This window comes from Halichoerus grypus, chromosome 5, assembly GCF_964656455.1.
Source record: "Halichoerus grypus chromosome 5, mHalGry1.hap1.1, whole genome shotgun sequence".
NCBI classification, from domain to species: Eukaryota; Metazoa; Chordata; class Mammalia; order Carnivora; family Phocidae; genus Halichoerus; species Halichoerus grypus.
This window is the reverse complement of record NC_135716.1, coordinates 2615370-2634609: the sequence shown is the minus strand read 5'-3', so window position 1 is coordinate 2634609 and position 19240 is coordinate 2615370. Positions and strand designations below refer to the sequence as shown.

Here is a 19240-nt window from a genome sequence, read left to right as displayed (position 1 = left end):
ACACCTGCCTCTAGTGGATGTTACGGGTCCCGTGAGGCCCTCTCTCTGCCCCAGGGCCTTGACTCACCATCAGACACTCGAGGAGCTCAGAGATCTGGGAGAACTCGTAGCTGTGGGCCCCCTCATTGCGGCTGATGGCCTCCACCAGCATGAGGACAGCGGTGAGGAAGCTCTGCTTCAGGGTCTTGTCCTGGGATGGGGGCAGGCCGTGGAGGGGGGGGTGCAGGGGGGCACAGGAAGGGCAGGAGAGAGCCACAGTCACGTGTGCCTCAGGGCATTGCTGAGGGCTACAGCAGAGACCTCGTCTGGGGCCACACATGTGGGGCTTTGGTGGCGGGGAGCCTGTGTGGTTTTGTTTAAATTGTGAACATGTTGACAACATTTCAACATCAGGAGAGTGTTGTAAGAAGCCCAATATCTGGCTTCTCCCTTGATGTGTGGCACCTCAGAGCCCAAAGATCTGGGGTAGGTGGTGGCATCACAGGGCTGCATGGCCCTCGTGGCTCCCTTGGGTGGACGCCCCAGGTACAGAGTATCGAGTAAGGGGAATGTCGTCCCAGGGGTGGGGTGGGGAGTTTCCTGGCCTTCCAATGCCCCAAAGTGCAAACCACGGAGAATGAGGGGCTGGGGTCATCATGGAAGCCCTTGTGGCTGTAGGGGGGATGATGGGGTGAGTAGGGGGGGCAACAGGGAGGCTAGGCCTGGCTCTTCCTGACTCCAGAGTGGGGCAGAAGTGGGGAGGAGGGCTCCAAGGCCCTGGAAGGTCCTAGAATCCTCTGACCCAGGTCCTGGTGGGGCCTGGGGTGTGATGAGGCTGCGCTCCAGAGGGGTGGCCCCAGGGAGCCGTACCCAGGTGCTATAGTGGAAATAGAAGACCATCCGAGACAAGATGCTGTCCACCCACGGGAGGATGTGCGCCTTGGCCCTGACCGCCATCTGACCGTAGGCGAGGAGGATGGTGCTGTTGGCCCACTTCCATTGCAGGTCCTCTGAATTCTGACCACAGCGGGGGCAGATATGGAGTGTCAGGGCCCTCCTGACCCCTCCCCTGGGGGAGCGGTGACAGGAAGTACTCTGGACCCTAGCACGGTACTGCAGGCACGGTGTCCTGAGTGGTGGCAAGACTCAGTTTACCTCAGTAGGAAAATAGGGAAGATGAAGTTGTCTCTCTGGGGGGTTGGAATGGGCCTGTGAGGTTACTCAGAACTGGCCAGAGTCCTAGCCCCTCACCCTCCCTGCCTTGTGGTAGCCCCCTCCCCGGGAGCCTGGGGCCCTTCTCCCCCCTGCTTCCCCCCTTGGGCTACTGGGGGCCTGGCAGGGCCATGCCTCAACCTAGAGAGATGGGAATGGGGCACTCCTTCAGATCCGAGGGAGACCCAGAGAGTGGGGGTGGGGGGCATCCAAGACACCCCTCAGATGCCACCTGAGGACCACATGGCTCCACTGCCCATCAAGGACCAAGCCCCCTCTGAGGGTTTGAGATGTGGGTCCCCGTCCCTGCTCTGCCACCTGCCGGCTGTGGGACCCTGAGGCGGCGGCCAGCCCTTTGTCCCCGCTTGTCCTAGAGGGCTCCCTCGTGCAGTCCTGCTGCTGCCCGCAGGAGTGATCCGGGGACGACAGGCCGTCCATCAGCAGGGGCACAGGCTCTTGTCTGTCGTTTCAGGCGGGGCACGTGGCCAGAGACCCATTAATAAACACAGCCACCGCCACAGCCCCTGAGAGAGCTGTCACCTGAGTACCTGCCAGGCTCTTCAAAGCCATGGCCTGTTTCCATCCCAACAGCCGGGGGGTGGGGATTGTTATTCAGAAGAGAAACTGAGGCATGAGGGGCACACTGCAGGTGGGACTGGAGGCCAGGATGCTTGCTGCAAAGCCTATGCCCCTAACTGTCGCAGGAGACCCTCTTGGAGGCCCAGACCTTCATGGAGGGTGGGAGTCCTGATGTTCCAGCCCCTTGCTGAGGCCCCCAACAACCCAAGGGCCAGAACCTTCAGGCAGAAGCTGTGGAGGCTCCATTTAATGGGCATGCTCCGGCCAAACTGCTCCAGGACAGCCCAGACGTGGTCCAGGTGGCGCACTGCGGCCAGCCCTATGGTGAGCGCGATACCCTACAGGTGCAGGGGAGTGGGGTCACCGATGCGGGTCACAGAACCAGGCCTGGACTCTCACCTGGGGGTGTGGAATTGAGGCCCAGAAAGGGAACGGACTTGTCCAGGGTCACAGGGCATCTGCCTCCCATCCCCATGCTCTTTAGGACATGCAACTCTGAGCCCAACCCTGGGGAGGCATCTCTTATGGGGCTGGTGGATGGTGTGGGAGGCAGCAGGGAGGGGTGACTCCCTGGAGGTCTGTTACCTCCCTCTGCCCCCACTAGCTCTGAACAGACCTGGGCCAGAGGAAGAAATGAAGGTCCAGAAAATAGATGTGGGACAAAGGAGAGGACATAAGCTTTGATGAGCTCAGAGTGTGACGAGGGTCAGGGCTTAGTGTGTGACTGGGATCAGGACCCAGAGTGTGGCCAGGATCAGGGCTCAGAGTATGACCAGGATCAGGGCTCAGTGTGTGACCAGGGTCAGGGCTCAGAGTATAACCAGGATCAGGGCTCAGGGTATGACCAGGGATCAGGGCTCAGACTGTGACCGGGTTCAGGGGTCAGTGTGTGAAAAGGATCAGATTTCTTTATATGACCTGATCAAGGCTCAGGGTATAACCAGGGATCAGGCTAAGGTTGAGGTCAGGGTCAGGCAGCCCTGGGCTGGGCTGGGGGGCCAGGGCCTCACCTCCCTCTGCTTGGGCCACTGGTGGGACGTGTCCAGGAGGGTTCTCACGTGTGTCCTGACGGTGGTGCTGTTGTCCTCAGCTTGAAGGATCAGCCCATAGTAGATGAACAGAAAAGCCTGGGGGAGGTTCAGCTTCTTGTCCTGGGCCTGAGCCACTTCTGTCCACCCCGATGGCCAGCCTTCTCCCCTGACCAGGCTCCCCCAGCCTCCCTGGGCTCCTGTAGCCACCCTCACGACCCTGCTCTAGGATCATCAGGCCCCTCCCTGGTGGAGTTTCAGGGGTGCAACTCCAAGTTCCCCTGTTTCCTTTGGGTCCCAGTGTCTTTCTAGGGCCCTGGGCCTTGCTTTAGGTGTGCATCCTATGGACAGAGCCCCTGGGCCTGCGTGGTGGGGAGACAGGGTGTGGTCCACCTTCTCTGGGGGCTGCTCCTGATGTGTCTGGTCAGGCTTGGTGAGTGCCAACAGCAGCTCCTTGGACCACACATCTGTGTTCAGGAACTGGACCGACTTGACAGCCATCTGTGAGCAGAGGGGTGTGGGCAGGGCTGGAGCGCTCCCTCCCTCCACCCTGCGGGCTAGAGCTGAGGCCTCCACCTGCCCTGGCCCGCTCTGGCCACTTAGAGCCCTGACTCCCTCATTCTCTTGCTTTGCTTCCCCTGAGTCTCCAAGGCCAGCCCTCTGATTTGCTTGATAGCCTCCAGGAGTGGGGATCTCACTCCTTGAGATTCCCCTCCCTGGAGGTGTTCAAGGAGACGCTGGAAACCAGGAGCCTGCCCGTGTCCCCGGCACTGGGCAGAGGCTCAGACATCACAGATGTTCAGTGTCAGCTGAAGGCAGCCCGGCCAGAAAGTGTGGGTGCTGGGAGAGCAGGGTCTGTCACCTCCGTTCCAGGCTGTCTCCCTGGCACCTGGCAAAGTGCCCGACACATAGTCGATGCTCGATCAGTATTGTTTGGAATGAATGAATGAGAGATCAAATGAACAGATGAAGTGTCTCTTCTAAATATAAAGTCCTAGAAGTTTTGCCCTAACATATGATGACCACAAGATTTCTCTATTTCCCAATGTTCCCAGATTCCACAGTTCAACAAGTCCAAGATTTTGATCCTAAGGTCCTTTGGGGTGAAGATACTCCTCCTAAGTTTGATCCCAAACCCAAAAATCTTTATAAAAAAAATGACTGATAAATATGAAGATAAATATTTTAAGAAGTTTGTTCAGCAAAACCACCATAAATTAAGTTGAAAGATGCAGTACGTTGTTTTTGTTTGCTTGTTTTTTGGTTTTTCTGCAACCCATTGTCAAGGGTTAGTATAAGTGATAAAGAGCACTTCACAAACCAGTAAGGAACCGGGGACAATCCACTTAGACAGGACGAAAACACACATGCATTACAGACATACTATACACTCAGCCTTGCTCATATTTAAGGAATGGAAATTAAGACAATGTATCGTTCTGCCTAAGACTGGCAAAATATAAAACTGCCCGGTGTCAGCAGGAAGTGTCCTTTGGTGGGAAGGTCTACATTTTTTTTGGTGAAGGTTTTGGCAGCATCGATTACAGTTTAAAGCGTGTGTGCCTTTCCCCAAGCAATTCCATTTCTAGGAATTCATCCTAAAGGAGCACTAATAGGTACCTAGGTTGGAACACAAGCAGCCTTCCTGGACGCAAGCCCGCTTAGAGCGCCCCCTGCAGGTGGGACCTTTGGCGCCCTCTCTGGCGATGCTCCCTGGGGCGGGGGAGGGGGTGGAAACTGCCCCGGGCTTGTGGCAGAGTCTGGAGGAGTTTGCCCCAGTTTTGCCCCGTGTCTGCAGGATGCTGGGGTGCAGCAGGGCCTGATGGCTACTCCCTCCCCCCACCCCCGCCAGCCACCGCCCCCAGGACAGGTGTCAGCTGAACCCCATGGGACCAGGGCTACCTGGCAGCCCTGGTTCTCAACTAGTGTCCACTTCCGTTCAGCGTGGCACGGACCGGTGCCGCCGCTCCTCATCCGAGGTCCAGATTCAAAAACTCAGAAAACTAAACACGCTTGCATGGCTTAGCAGCAACCTCACTTGGCGGTAAAAGCTTGACCCACACTGATGCAACACTATTTATGGGAATTAGTGTGAGTTTTGTATGTTTCTGCAGCCGAGATATTAATATGTTTTAAATATTTTTTACTGAAGTGTAGTTAAAACACAGCGTGATATTAGTGTCAGGTGCGCAACATAGTGATTCAACATTTCTGTACGTCACTCAGAGCTCACCACGGTGAGTGCGGTCACCACACAACGTCTTGACGATGATTGACTGTATTCCCCACGCTGCACTTTCCACCCCTGTGACTTATTTATAATTGGAAATTTGTACCTCTTAACCCCCTTTGCCTGATTCGCCCACCCTCCAATCCCCTCCCCTCTGCAGCCACCAGAGTTCTGGTGGTTCTCTGTATTCAGGAGTCCAGTTTTTTGTTTGTTTGTTTGTTTGTTCATTTGTTTTGTTTCTTCAATTCCACATATGAGTGAAATCATATGTATTTGTCTTTCTCTGACCCACTTACTTCACTCAGCATAATACCCACTACATCCATCCATGTCGTTGTAGGTGGCAAGATCTCATTCTTTTTTATGGCTGTGTAATATTCCATTGTGTATATATACTACACCTTCTTTACCCATTCATCTCTGGATGGACACTTGGGCTGCTTCCATATCTTGGCTATTGTGAATAATGCCGCAGTGAACATAGAGGTGTGTGTATCTTTTCAAATTAGTGTTTTTGTTTTCTTTGGATAAATACCCAGTAGTAGGACACCTGGATCATATGGCAATTCTATTTTTATTTTTTTGAGGAACCTCCATCCTGTTCTCCAGAGTGGCTGCACCAGTTTGCATTCCCACCAACAGTGCCTGAGAATTCCCTTTTCAGCACATCCTCGCCAACAGACTTGTTATTTCTTGTCTTTCTGATAGTAGTCACCATTCTGACAGGTGTGAGGTGGCATCTCATTGCGGTTCCAATTTGCATTTCCCTGCCGGTGAGTGATGTTGAGCATCTTTTCAGGGGACTCTTGGCCATCTGTGTGTCTGGGTTTTGGATATTTTTATGGAGGCATGTTTCGTGGAAGGCATAGATCTTTACCGTGGGGCACGATGCACTGTGACAAACGTACAGACCCACACAACTCTCACCCTACCAAGAACTAGAGCATATTCCACCAGCCCACAAAGCTCCCTCACTCCCCTTCCTAGTCAATCTCCATCACTACAGAACCGTCACTGACGTCACCACGGTCTGGTTTTGCGTTTTCTAGGACACCATACACTTGGCATTCTGCAGGCGCGCTCTGTGTGCCTGGTGTTCCCAGCATGTGTCTGTCACGCCTTCGTCGTGCCGCACGGGTCGGAAGTCCACTGCTCTCTGCTGCGACTTCTATCATTCCCTGTCCCCTGCGTCGTTTCTTCCACTTGCTTTTCATTCTCCAGCTTCTTCAGGTGGAGGCTTACAGACGGACTTCTGGTTGTTGGCTGGGGAACTGCTCTGCCTGGCACGGGCTGTCTCCAGTTTGAGGCTGTTTGGCGCAAGGCCTCTGGAGGGCTGCCAGCTCTGAGCCCCGCCCCATGCGCCGAGCCCCTCCCTCTCTGCGCCGAGCCCCTCCCCTGTGCTTAGCCCCGCCCCCTCCGCACGAGCCCCGCCCCAGCGCCGAGCCCCCGCCCCTCTGCAGAGCCCCGCCCTCTGTGCTGAGCCCTGCCCTCTCTCCGCCGAGCCCCGCCCTCTCTGCGCCGAGCCCCGCCCCCTGCGCTGAGCCCCGCCCTCTCTGCGCCGAGCCCCGCCCCCTCCGCACCGAGCCCCTCCCCTGTGCTTAGCCCCGCCCCTCCTCACGAGCCCCGCCCCCAGCGCTGAGCCCCGCCCCTCTGCAGAGCCCCGCCCTCTGTGCTGAGCCCTGCCCTCTCCCCGCCGAGCCCCGCCCTCTCTGCGCCGAGCCCCGCCCCCTGCGCTGAGCCCCGCTCTCTCTGCGCTGATCTCTGCTCTTTGCCCTGAGCTCCAGTCTCCCTGACACCCTACTTGCAGCCCCCTTTCGCTTGGAAGCCCAGTCCAGTCTCCAGACCTCAGTTTTGGGGTCTTCCGGTTCAGTCCTTCCCCAATTCCCCGCTTCCAGGCCGGATTGCTGGTGGCCCTGGTCACTGCTGCTGTGTGTGTGCATCTTGTTTTGTAGACAAAGGCTCCTGCTAACTGGGCTCTCGGAACCAAAAAGCCTCAAGAATTGGCGGGCACCGTCAAGTACTTAAAAACTATTAGAGCGCTTGCCACCTAATTCTGACTCCTGTGTTAGGATCAGTTGGTCACAGAATGGGTTAGATGGACACTAGGTCACCTGTCAACCTCAAGAAAATTTCCCCATAGTGAGGGGCACGGTAGAATAGGCACGATCCCCAACCTCGAAGCATATCTCTCTTAGGTATTAGTTTGGCTCTGAGAAACCCCCAAAGGCTTAGCTAAACAAGGAAGAAGAAAAAACAAAAAGAATGAGATCCTTAAACCCCAAAGAGTCAAGTGCACCACTTTCTACCACACCCGCTTATTTTATGTCTAAGAACTATGGTCCCAGAGCTATAAATATCTGCAAAAATGCCAAAATCTTACTAAAAACAGCCTAAAATTACAATGGCCATTATGAGGAAGATTCCAATGAGACAGGATCGTTTAGTTCAGAAGTGGACCTGAGAACAAGGTTTCCCAGACTAAACAAACAGAAGGGGATACCTAGTTTAATTGCGATGCGGAAGCTTCTAAAAGTCTTCACGATCCCAGAAAAGCTTCAAAGATTCATTGCAGAAGGCTAATGAAAAACGAGAGACACAAGAGCTGCCTAAAACAAGACACTGGGACTGATGTGACTCCTTGGGCTCGCTCCTTCCTCCTTGACCCGAGATCTCACACTCTCCCGACTCTGCAGAGGCCATGACACAGTTACTTTAAAAATAAAACTGCTGGAGGCTCAGGGATCTTCCTCAGCATCTTTTATTCCTTGGTCAAAGGCCAAACTAAGGGCAATCGTTAAAGAATTTCCTAAATCCAGGGAGGGTCCTCAAAAGTTCTCTGAAGAATTTAGATTTCTTACCCCGGGGTGCCAGACCTTCGTCAGCTGTGCACCTGCTGGTGGGGGTGGGAAGCCCCAAAGTGGAAGCTGAGGCAGGATGGTGTCACCCGAGGATCCCCAACCTTCAACACGGTCCCCTTAGGGGCCACAAAAAGCAGCGACCTTTCCCAAGCCGTTCCTAGAGCTCTCTCGGGCCGCAGGGATTGCAGTTACTCAAATGTGCCGACAATGGACAGGCCTGTGGCCGACTTCAAAGTCTGCCTGGAAGGTCCCTTCCTCCAGTGTTCCGCGGTTTAGACAATAACCGAGGGCACCCAACGTGTTCTAGCTGCCCTATTTGTACCTGGAGCATCTCCCAACATTAGGGGATTGATAAAAAGACACAAAATAGGATGGGAGGCCATGGGTCTGACTGAACTCACGACAGCAGCTGAGCACTTTGAAAGGACATGGGAGCAAGGCCGCAAACAGAAGTCCGCCAAGCCGTTGGCCTGACAGCGGCAGCGGCCCCGGGGTCAGGGACCTGGAGTAGCAGCTGGGCCTCCCGGGACTGCTGTCTCCGCTGTAATCAGCTGGGCGCTGGAGAGCTGTCCCCACAGGCCCCATGGGCCCACACCACGTCGCGTGTCCCCGGGCCCCCCCCAACCCATGCGGGCCTCCCAGGCTGACGGGGCTTGCGGGGTTCTCGGAACTCAGCAACCCCCTTAAACTAAAATGAAATTAGTGGGAAGCCTTGCCACATTCTGGTAGATCCCAGAGCTACAGTCTCTCCCAGGACAGCAAATTCCTCAGAGTGAGGAAGGTTTCCATAGTGAGGGCATCTGATCGAGTTCAGAGGGAGTTTCTTTCTCAGCCAGGGACCTTTCCCTGGAAAACGTTTTTTTGTTGTGTGATATGGCCTCCGTCAACCTGTTCAGTAGAGACCTTTCTAAATTCAAAGGGCTAATATGTTTTGCCTCCATTGGAGACCTCGCCTTAGAATTTCCTGACCAACCCGAAACTTTTGTGTTCTTTACAATCTGTCCTTGACATAGAAGAGGAGGAATTTCAACAATTCAGGCCCACCTAACCATTAAGTCCCTCAATTTATTACTGAGGTGCCTGAAAATCTGTTGTCCACCTCTAACACTGACACTGGGAGAGTAAAAGTAAAGAGCCTATAAAGATTCACATAGACATAACTACACTTCTTCCCAAATTGCCTCAACACCCACTGAAGCCCGAGGCCAAACAAGGCCTCACGCCAACAGGAGAAAGACCTGACCGCCCAGGGGCCGATCGTTCCCTGCACCGGCCCTGGAACAGGCCATCTTGCCTGTCCAGAAACCTAATGGACAGGATGGTGATTTGTCCAGGACTGAGAGCCACTAACAAGACAGTTGTTCTCTCTTTCCCAGAAGTTCCAAACCCGGAACCCCTTCTGTTCCAAGTTCCACCAGACTCACAGGGGTTCACTATTCAAAATGGTGGACTTTGGGGTGCCCAGGTGGCTCAGTCGGTTGAACGTCCGACTCTTGATTTTGGCTCAGGTCATGATCTCAGGGTTGTGAGATGGAGTCCTACCTCGGGCTCTGTGCCGGGCTTGAGATTCTCTCTCCCTCTGCCCTTCCCCCCCCTCAAAAAAAATGGTGGGCTTTGTTCAGTCTCTTCCATTGTCCCTGGACCCCAACAGCCAATATCTGTTTGCCTTGACTTGGAACAATCGACAATATACCTGGACGGTCATGCCTCAGGGGTCTCATTGGTCCCGAGTGCCCCACCGAGAGTGGAACACCCTACATCCCTGGGAAATCGAGCCTCTACAGCACAGGGACAGCCTCCTGCTGTGCTCAGCTCCCGACGAGATGTCCATGACGGATTCTGTGTATTTGCTGCAATACTCAGCTGCAAAGGGGCATCAGGTCTCTAAAGAGAAATCACGATGATCTCCAGGTACTTCTCATCACCTAGGTCATAACCCATGTGCTGAAGGAATCCAGCTGTCTAGCCCCAGGAAGGATCAAGCTAATCAGAGAATGTCCTAGGCCCACGACTAAGCAGTAGCTTTGTGTATTTCGAGGCCGGCTGGTTATCGTGGACCATGGGCTCCTAATTTTTTTCCATTGGCTTCGCCATGCTACGAACTTACTAAAATTCCAGTCCCTGAACCCACTCCTTGGGGGGGTAAGCACAAGCAGCCTTTATAGGACTAAAACCAGGCGTGCAGGAACCAGCTGCCTCAGGCCCACCTAACCATTCCAACCTTTCCCCTTGTTTGTGTAGAAGACAGACAGTCAAGCCCCGGGGATGCTCACGCACACGTGGCAGGAAACCCCAGCCTACTGCGTGTTCTGGCTTGCACCCTGGTTCTGGCGCCCGGGCCCACCCCAGCTGCCCAACGGCTCCCGCCGGGGCTGCCAAGTGAGTAGAAGCCTCGGCAGATGTAATCCTAGGAAATGAGGCTTATTTGCAAACTGCACATCACGTCCCGAGTTTCGTGACTCTGAACTGACTCACTGTTTCTCTGCAGCAGACTCACCTCCTGTGAGATCCTTCTGCTTTCTCCACCCAAGCGGCATCTCACACACTGCAGCGTTGTTCATCCCCCGTGTTATGACCTCCACCTGCTGAGGCGAGCCCTATGCTGGCGAGGTCATCACGGCCCGTTTTGTGACGCCGCGTCCTGGTTTACAAGACGCCCCTGTGACTAATCCTGATCTAACCTTGTTTGTTGTTGGGTCCTGCTGCACAAGGGGAAAAGGACATTTCCAAGCTGCTGCTGATGTGACTGCCGGGTAGGAGCTGCTCAGGAGGGGGAGCCTCGAGCGAGCTAAATCCACCCACCGGGCAGGACTCCCAGGCCCTTGTCCCAGCGTGCAGTGACCAGAAGGACGAACCGGTAATAGTCACACTCTCAGCAGTTCTGCTTGCAGGGCCGTCCATGATGGGGGATGTTGTGGAGACAGACGGGTTTCCTTACGTCCTCGGAGAACCCAATCAAAGTGGACACCAAGTAAACGAGCTCTTTGCTGCTATTCCCTTCCCTTCTGGAATCGCTGTCATCACAACTGAGACTCACGCTAGAAGGACTGAGCCTGCGCCTTGGGAAGCGCCAGCTGTCCTCGCGGAAAGGCAGCGGCCACGCTGTCTCTAAAGGCTGAATCCATTCTGCCTCTGCAAAAAATGACCCCTCACTGCCAGATGTTTGCCATCCTGAAACATGGCAGCAGTCTGCTTTTGAACCCGAGACACCACGGCGGGGGAATGATGGTTTGCAAACTTGGCGAACAACTGGGGCCGTGGGCAACCCAAGAGGGCCTCCTGGTCCTTCCTGGCTCCCTGGCAAACCCCATTTTGGGGCGTTTTTGCGTTCCTTAATCCACCACGGTGCATTTAAGATGACTCAAAATACGAATACACATCGGAGGGAGAACTTCTACAAAATTTCAGAAATAGTCTACCATCAGCGTCTGACCTGTTGGGTCCATAATCCCAGGGGAACTAATTTTGTTCCCGGAGGCCTCCTTCCGGATGCTTTGAGCACCTGCAGCTGGACCTTGTCCACCACCATGTGGCATGGGTTATCGACATGTCCTTGCTACTGGATGTTGTTTTCTGGATGGGTTGAAGCCTTTCCCTGCTGCAGGGCCCATGCCCTCACAGTGACAAAGAAACTGTTGGAATACATGTTTCCCCCTTGGGGTGTACCTCCCACCATCTCCAGGGATGCAGCACCCACTGCACGGGGAGATCACGTGAGCCTTGACCACTTGGAATTCCCCTGCTCGTAGTCATCACAGCAACAACCCTGGTGTGCTCACCAAGCCAACGACCTCCCCAAGACTGGAACACCAGGAAAGAAACGAAGACAGAGACGGCGACCAACGTGAAGGCTGTGAACTTGAAGTCCTGGCCTGTGGCTATCACAGAGATTTAGCAAACACCCCACAACCTGTGAGTGTCACACAGGGTGGACAGAGGTGGCAGGAACCTCACAGCAATGGTGGGGGTGGCTCGAATGCCTTGGCTTCTGACCACTTCTCTCATTAAGCTGTGAGTCTCACCCAAAGGGGGCCACTGTTAAAAGAGACACAAGAGGCCCCACACGGAGCCACCTGTGCTAAGTCCATATCACCAAAACAAGGCACAGCACCTCACCTGGCTGCAGCGTCCACCTCCCCCAGGCCTGTGACCTGTGGTCCCTCTGGGATTTCCTGGTTAGCAGGGGCGAAGTAGACGCCTGGTAGACCCCTGCCGGCCCCCAAGGAAAGGTGACGTACCCTGCTCCTTCCTGGTCCCCGCCTCTGCCACCTATAAATTCTCCCATGTGAGCAGACCTTTGCAGTCCTCTTCTAGGCACCAGATGGGATGCAGCCCGATTCACGAAATCACTGAATAAAGCCAATTGAGCTTTACGTTTACCCAATTTTTTTTTTAAACAATGGTAGATCTTGCAATCAGGTGCTGTAATTCTCCTTTTTTTCAAGATTGTTTTGGCTATTCTAGGTCCTGTGAAATTTCCATGTAAAATTTTAATTTTTATTTAAAATTTTCATTAAATGAAAATTTTGTAGTTTGATAGGCATTACGCTGAATCTATCAATCGATTTTGGGAGAAGTGACATCTTACCGTTGCTGAGTCTTCTTATCCATGAACATCCCACATCTCTACTTGTGTAGGCTTTCTTTAATTGCTTTCTACACTGTTTTGTGAGGATCTTGCAGATATTTTGTTAAATGTGTCTTTGCGTCTTTTATGTTTTTAATGTCGATATGTCACTGTTTTTTTAAATTTATTTTCCAATTGTTTGTTGCTAGTCTAAACATTCAGTAGTCTTCTACATATTGATCTCATATTTTGAGATCTTGCTAATTTCTACTTGCAATGAACAGCTGTAGTGTTTGTTAAGCTTCTGTAAGGTTTTCTGTATATGCAACCATGTCATCTGCAAAGAAAGTTAGTTTTACTTTTTCTGCGGCAAGCCGTATGTCTTTCCCTGCCTTTTCTGACCTTCTTACACTGGTTAGGAACTGCGGTGCAATGTGGACAAGGAGTGCGGGCAGTGGTTCTGATTTTCAGTAGGAATGTGCTCAGTTAGTCATCTTTAGGTGTATAGGTTCTCCAGAGATGTCAGTTTCCTTCTACTCCTACTTTGAGGGCCATTATCATTATGATATTGTGATTTATAATACGAGATATATATTTGCTCTTCATCCCATTTCTGGCAGAGCCCCTAAAACCTTTGGGATTTCCTAAGTGATAAGAAAGATAAAGGTGTCTTCTGTTTTCATTCAAGCCTCTTGTAACCACACCTGAGTTTATGCGGATGTGGTCACTTTTGGAGAGCCCGTACGTAGGTAACCACAAGATGGGGGCTGGTGGCCGGGGAGCTGACCATGATTAGACGGTTGGAACTTTTGGTCCCACCCCCAACCTCCAGGGAGGAGAGCGGGGCTGCATATTGATCTCATTACCAATGCCCAACAATTTCCTCAGTCATGCCTAGTAACGAAGACTCCATAAACACGCAACAGGACTGGGGTCCAGGAGCTTCCATGTTGGTGCCGATGTGGGGAGAATGGCTCACCTGGAGAGACACGGAGGCTCCGTGCCCTTCCCCACACCGGACCCTGTGCGTCGCTGGCTGGTCCAGCGTTAGATCCTCTTACATTAAACCAGTGATCCAGTGAGTGAAATGTTCTCTGAGTTCTGTGAGCTGCTCTGGCAGATCAATCAAACCCATGGCGGGGGGCGTGGGAACCTCCTGTCTGGAGCTGGTTGGCCAGAAGCATAGGTCACAAGATGGACTTGCGGTTGTCATCTGAAGTGGGGGCGTCTCGTGGGACAGAGCCCTCCACCTGTGGGTCTGATGCCGTCTTCAGGTCATGTCAGAGTTGAGATGACACCCTGTCAGGGTCCACTGAGAACTGGAGAATCGCTTGGTGGGAAAACACACATCGAATCACAAGTAGATGTTGCTTGTTGTCAAATGCTTTCCCTTCATTGAGATGGCGATAATTTCCGTACTTTATTCTCTGAACGTATTGAATGGCACTTACTGTTCACAAGTTAAACTGACCTCATGTCCCTGGGGTAAACCCCCCTTCATCATGGTGTATTATCTTTTTTTGTATTTGGCTGGATTCCTTTTGTGGATATTTTATTAAGGAATTTTGACTTAAGGTCATGAAGGGTATTGGTCTGTAGTTTTCCATAATGTCTTCGTCTGGCTTTGATGTCAGGGTTGTGCTGGCCTCATAACGTGATTTGGGACGTGTTCCTTCTCCTATTTTTCTGAGAGAATTCGTAGAGAATTGATAGTATTTATTCCTTAACTATGTGATGGAATTAACCTGTGAAGTATCTGGGCCTGGAGTTTTCTTTGTGAGAAGGTTTATAATTATGATTCAAATTTCTCTGATACAGGACTGCTCAGATTTTCTGTTTCTTCTTGTGATAGTTTGGTAGTTTGTGTTTTTTAGGGACTTTGTCTATTCAATCTAAACTGCTTAATTTACTGGAATCATATTTTATTATTACCGTCCCATGCTTAACGGATGTGTTGCGATATTCCTTCTGTTCTGAGAGGGGCATTTTGTGTTTTTAATTTTTTTGGTCAGGCTGTCAAAGAGCTTATCATTTTATCAAACTTTTTGAATAACTTACTGTTGGGTTTATTCACTATTTTTTTGTCGCTTTAAAAAATTTCTTTGATTTGTACACTAGGTTTTATTATTTCCTTCCTTCTTACTTACTTTGGGTTTAATTTGTACCTTTTTGGATAGCTTTTTAGATAATAGATTTTATACCTTTCTTTTCTAATATAGGCATTAAAAACATAAATTTCCTCCTGAGGTTGTTTTCTGTTGAACCCCACAAATTCTCATAAGCTGTGTTTTCATGATGGTTCAGTTCAAAGTATTTTCTACTTTCTCTTGCGACTTCTTCTTTGACCCATGGGTTATTTAGAAGTGTAGTGTCTAATTTCCAAATATTTGGAGTTTTTCCAGATACATTTTTGCTATTGATCTCTGATTTACATTCTGGTCAGACAATGTACTCTGTTTGATTTCAATCTTTTTAAATTTACTGAAACTTGATTACGGCCCAGCAAACGACCTGTCTTGGTGAATGTTCTATTTACATTTGAAAGAAATGTCAATTAGATCAATTTGGTTAATTATGTTGTTCAAGACTTCTCTATCCTTAGTGATTTTTTGTCTTATTTTTCTATTAATTACCCGTATTTCTGCCGCCCTGGTATTATTTCTACCAGATGCCACTTGTTACAGTGGTCCTGCTGCCACTATTATTAGTAACTGAAAATATTAACCAGCATTTAACAAGGGCCTCTTGTGTACCGAGCACAGTGACAAGCACTTCGTGTGGATTACGTCCTGTAGTCCTCACAACAAACATTTGAGCAAGGTATTTTTATCCCCAGTGGACAGACCAGGAAACTAAGGAACAGAGAGGCAAAGTAGGCCACCCAGGTCACACAGCTGTGGTTGGTTGAATCTGGACTCGAACCTAGGTCTGCCAGGGGGCCCACGGCCCTTCTCCCAGCCACAGGAGCCCCTCACGTGGGTGTGTGGTCAGAGGGGGGTCTGCACAACCCCACTCCTTGGCTGTGGCAGCACTGTCCACTCCGGCCTGCTTCCTCCCTCCCTGGTCTCAGATGTGGTCTCTGCATGCTCTCTGGCCCCTCGGTTGTGAATCCAGCACCCAGCATGGGAAGGAAGGGCCTTGTCTGGCTGGATACCTACTCTGCACCAGGCATCTAGAGACCAAGATTCAACTCCCAACTCCCCCAGGGACCAGCCCCATGAGTCCTTTCCCCTCCAAGCCTGTTTGCTCATCTGCACCCGTGGGGCTTCTCTCTCCTTCCCCTCCCCCACCCCCACCTCCCAGGGCGAGCAGGTGCCCGGCTCCCCCGTTGCCCCCATTATCCCCGCAGGAGGCCACGGTGGCTGGGCTCGTCCCTACCTGGGCCAGCTGCTCTTCCCAGCATGCCTTCTCTCCCTGGTTGAAGATTGCCTCTGTGGGACAGAAGGGCGTCGCTGGAGGCCAGGTCTGACGTCCACACCAGGGCTGGATCTCAGGCTCCTTCTCCGCCAGCCCTTGGGCACTGGGCTGAGTCTGGGTGAGTCCTGCCTCTGTTTTTCCTGGCTTCGTGAGGGCAGTGAGCTGGGCTTGGGCTCAGGGTCTGGATAGCTGGGCTGCCAGCTGTGGCCCGGCCGCCCCTCCTGTGTGACCTCAGGTGGGCCATGTTGCCTCTTGGGGCCTCAGGCTCTCTGACGGTGAATGGAAGGGTCCTTCTGGGCATGGCCATTTGGAATGTGCTAGAATCCCCTTGAGGGTGGGGAAATGAGGCTCGGAGAGGGGTGTGTTGTGAGAACGGAAAGATTTTATGGAACTTTGGAAACTCAACCTCAGAGGGAGGGCTGCTTTGGGGATGGCCCTGGGGGTCTCAGAGCTGACCTGGGCACAGAGAGACCTCTACCCAGCTTGCCAGTCCCGGGCAGGATGTACGAAGCCGAGTTAAGCTGGGGCCTGCTTCCTCCCAGCCTCAGAGCCCAAACTCCCAAGCTCAGCCTCTGAGGCTTCTCCCGCTGGACCGGGCCCCCCTGTAGATGGCTGGCCGCTACATCCATTTCCTCCCACCGCCCCAACCTCCCGCTGAGGCCCTGAGGGTACACACACCATTCCCTCCTCAAACTCCTACACATTCCTCAAGGCATGGCTCAGGCTTGGCTGCCTCCTCCAGGAAGCCCTCCCTGATGGCCACCGGAGCGGCCCAGTACCTGCTGGGGGCAGCAAGTCAGCTCACACTTGTGAATGAACGGTGCCTGAATGAAAGCTGGCGTCTGCTTCCCTCGTGAGGCCGTGAGCTCCTGAGGGCAGCGAGCCCGACACAGGGCAGGTGCTCAGCCAGAGTTGGTTGTTTTGCATTAGCTAAACACTCTCCCTGGCAAGACTCCTCCCTCAGGGTCCTCAGAGACCCCACTGTCCAGGGTGGCCTTCCCGTGGCTCAGGGGCGGTGCTGCTGTGGAAACACTGGGACGTGGATGCCACAGGCCTGTGACGTGCTCCCAGGTGGCTCTGGGCCCCTCACCCTGCTTCTCAGAGCTTGGCTTCCTTGTCTGCTAGTGAGGAGGAGCGCCCGCCTGCCTCGGTGACCAAGGGACAGGCCTGTGCGGCAGTGCGCGGGCCTCACACCCATCCTGGGCCACCTCCAGAGCCGCCTTGCTCTGTCCTGCTTCTGTCCGGGCCACCGTGGAAATGCTCCCCGCGGGAGCATGGGCCAGTGGGGACCAGCAGCACAGCGGGCGGGCCGGAGGTCTCCTTTCGTGGGGGTCCTGATGTGGCCCGGGTGGGCCATGGGGCTGGGGGCTATGGGGAGGCTCGGACCACAGCCCGTTGCCCCTGGCACGGACATGCTTCACTGCTGTGTCCCTGATGCCTGGCTCTGCATTCGTCCCCCAGGTCAACAGTCTCGCCAAGCCCCCTTCTGCCTCTTTCCTAATGATGTGCCCCGCCCCTGCCCTGGGGAGCTGGTGGGCAGAGGGTGGCCACGGCGAGGCTGGGGGTGCCTCAGGCCCCTAGGGCAGGACATACCGTTAGAGGTCAAGATGCCCATCACGTAGAGGAGGCTGCGGTGCGGGAAGACGCCCGTCAGGACCTCGGTCTCCAGGTGCTGGGCCACCGCCCGCCACGAGTGCCTGCAGATGGCCAGCAGCACGTTGCTGGCCGCGTCCTGGTACACCTCTTCCAGCTCCTGGAGGGCGGGAGGCGCGAAGGAAGAGTGGGCACCTGGACAAAGCTTTGGTATTTCACACACAGGGTCGGGCTTGGTGGGCAGGGCAGCTGTTGTCAACCCAGTTTTTGGTTAGGAAACTGAGGCCAAGATAGCCCAATACACACAGGGGTTAGAGCTTCCTGTGACTTTCAACATCCCTGGTCCTCCTACCGTTCCGGAAATCCACTGTGCTTCCTGCGCTGCTCCGGCCCACCTGTCTATCCGCTGCTCGTCCTGTTTTAAAGCCCGCCCCCCGGGGGCCACACTCAGGAGATGTGGCCTGAAGGCTCCTGTCAACGACGCCTCTTTGCCTGAGCTCCTGGCGGCTCGGAACAATGTCACGGCCTTTGATTCTTTCGCACTGTGAATTCCGAGCCCCAGGCTATGCTTCTGTGTCCCGAGGAGGTGGGGTGTCGGCTGCTGGGGGCAGAGGCCCGCCCACCATGGTCTGGTGACGCGGTGGCCACGGGCACAGCAGAGCCCCGTCCTGTGTGGCCACACCTGCTCTAGTTTCGGGTTCCTCTTTTCTCTGGTTCTTGGTAGGAGCCACAGGTGATTTCTGTGGCTGCTGGTGTGAGGGAGATGCCACAGGGTCATCGCCGGGCCGAGGCCAGGGGTCCGGCTTGTGTTTGGGGGCATCTGGAAGCGAGGGGGTCTACAGTCCCTCCCTGAACGCCCTGTGATGTTGTTGGAATCCTCATATGAAGTCATTCTGTCGTTTATAATTTACTCCAAGTTTCCACATGAGAGCTTCTCATTAAGGTGGTGGATTGAAGCCAATTTTGCTCTTTCAAAACAACACCTCACTCAACGACATTTAGGAGATGATTTGAAAAGGACAATAGTATCCACGTTCTGGCAGCTGGAGAGCCGATGAGTGAGAGGTAACGGGGCTGAGCACGAGCCCATGCGGCAGGGTCTCTGCCACTGCTGGGGGGACTCGCGGAGGGCGCGTCTCCCAGACCTCTGCAGCGAGCGGGACCGGGGAGGGTGCGACGGTTTAAGAGGGAGTCAGGTGCCCGAGGCTCTGCCCACTCCGCACACCTGCAGGGTCCAGCAAAGTCCAGAGGCTCGGTCTCCGGAGGGGGCAGGCATGGGTCTGTGGTGGGCGGCCAGGTCCTCCACAGCGCTGTCGGGGGCCTTTCCCTCTGGCCAGACACCGTGTTAGGGTCTTTTCTGGGAAATCTGGGCAGCCCAGGACAAAAGTCATGGAGGTCAGCACAGGTGCCGGGCAGCAGTGGGCTCACTGGTACTCTACAGTGGACCCCGAATCCCACCACCTGCCCGTGTGTTCAGAGCTCCCTATCAGCACTAACCATGGGCAGGCAGCCACGCTGGAGAAGCCTCGGGTGTGGGAGACGAAAACCACCACCACACACCCGACAAAACCCAGAAAACAGCTCCTTGGAGGAAATACAGTCCAAACAGAGAAATGAAAACTTCAAGCGAAGCTGTGTCTTTAACATCCTGAGAGATAAGAGGAGGTATTGCATCCACAAAAGCTATAAACAGCATGATGCGAAAAGGAACATTCTGGGGACAAAATCAAGATCGCAAGAGAGTCGAAGGCACAAGGAGCAGAGCCGGAAACGCAAT

The 19240-nt window shown here is 53.6% G+C and overlaps 1 protein-coding gene across 1 annotated transcript in view; it reads right to left on the bottom strand.

Annotated features, from left to right (window-relative positions):
• The window catches only part of LOC118546627 (maestro heat-like repeat family member 5), a 74086-nt gene that overhangs the window by 39078 nt on the left and 15768 nt on the right, over window positions 1-19240 (bottom strand). Inside the window, exons 5-11 of the mRNA XM_036109478.2 lie at window positions 17464-17623; window positions 15832-15884; window positions 3192-3299; window positions 2781-2897; window positions 1989-2108; window positions 850-996; window positions 68-190 (exon numbers count right to left, since the gene is read on the bottom strand). Coding sequence (XP_035965371.2) covers window positions 68-190; window positions 850-996; window positions 1989-2108; window positions 2781-2897; window positions 3192-3299; window positions 15832-15884; window positions 17464-17623 — 828 coding nt within the window. The remainder of the gene's footprint in view (window positions 1-67; window positions 191-849; window positions 997-1988; window positions 2109-2780; window positions 2898-3191; window positions 3300-15831; window positions 15885-17463; window positions 17624-19240) is intronic.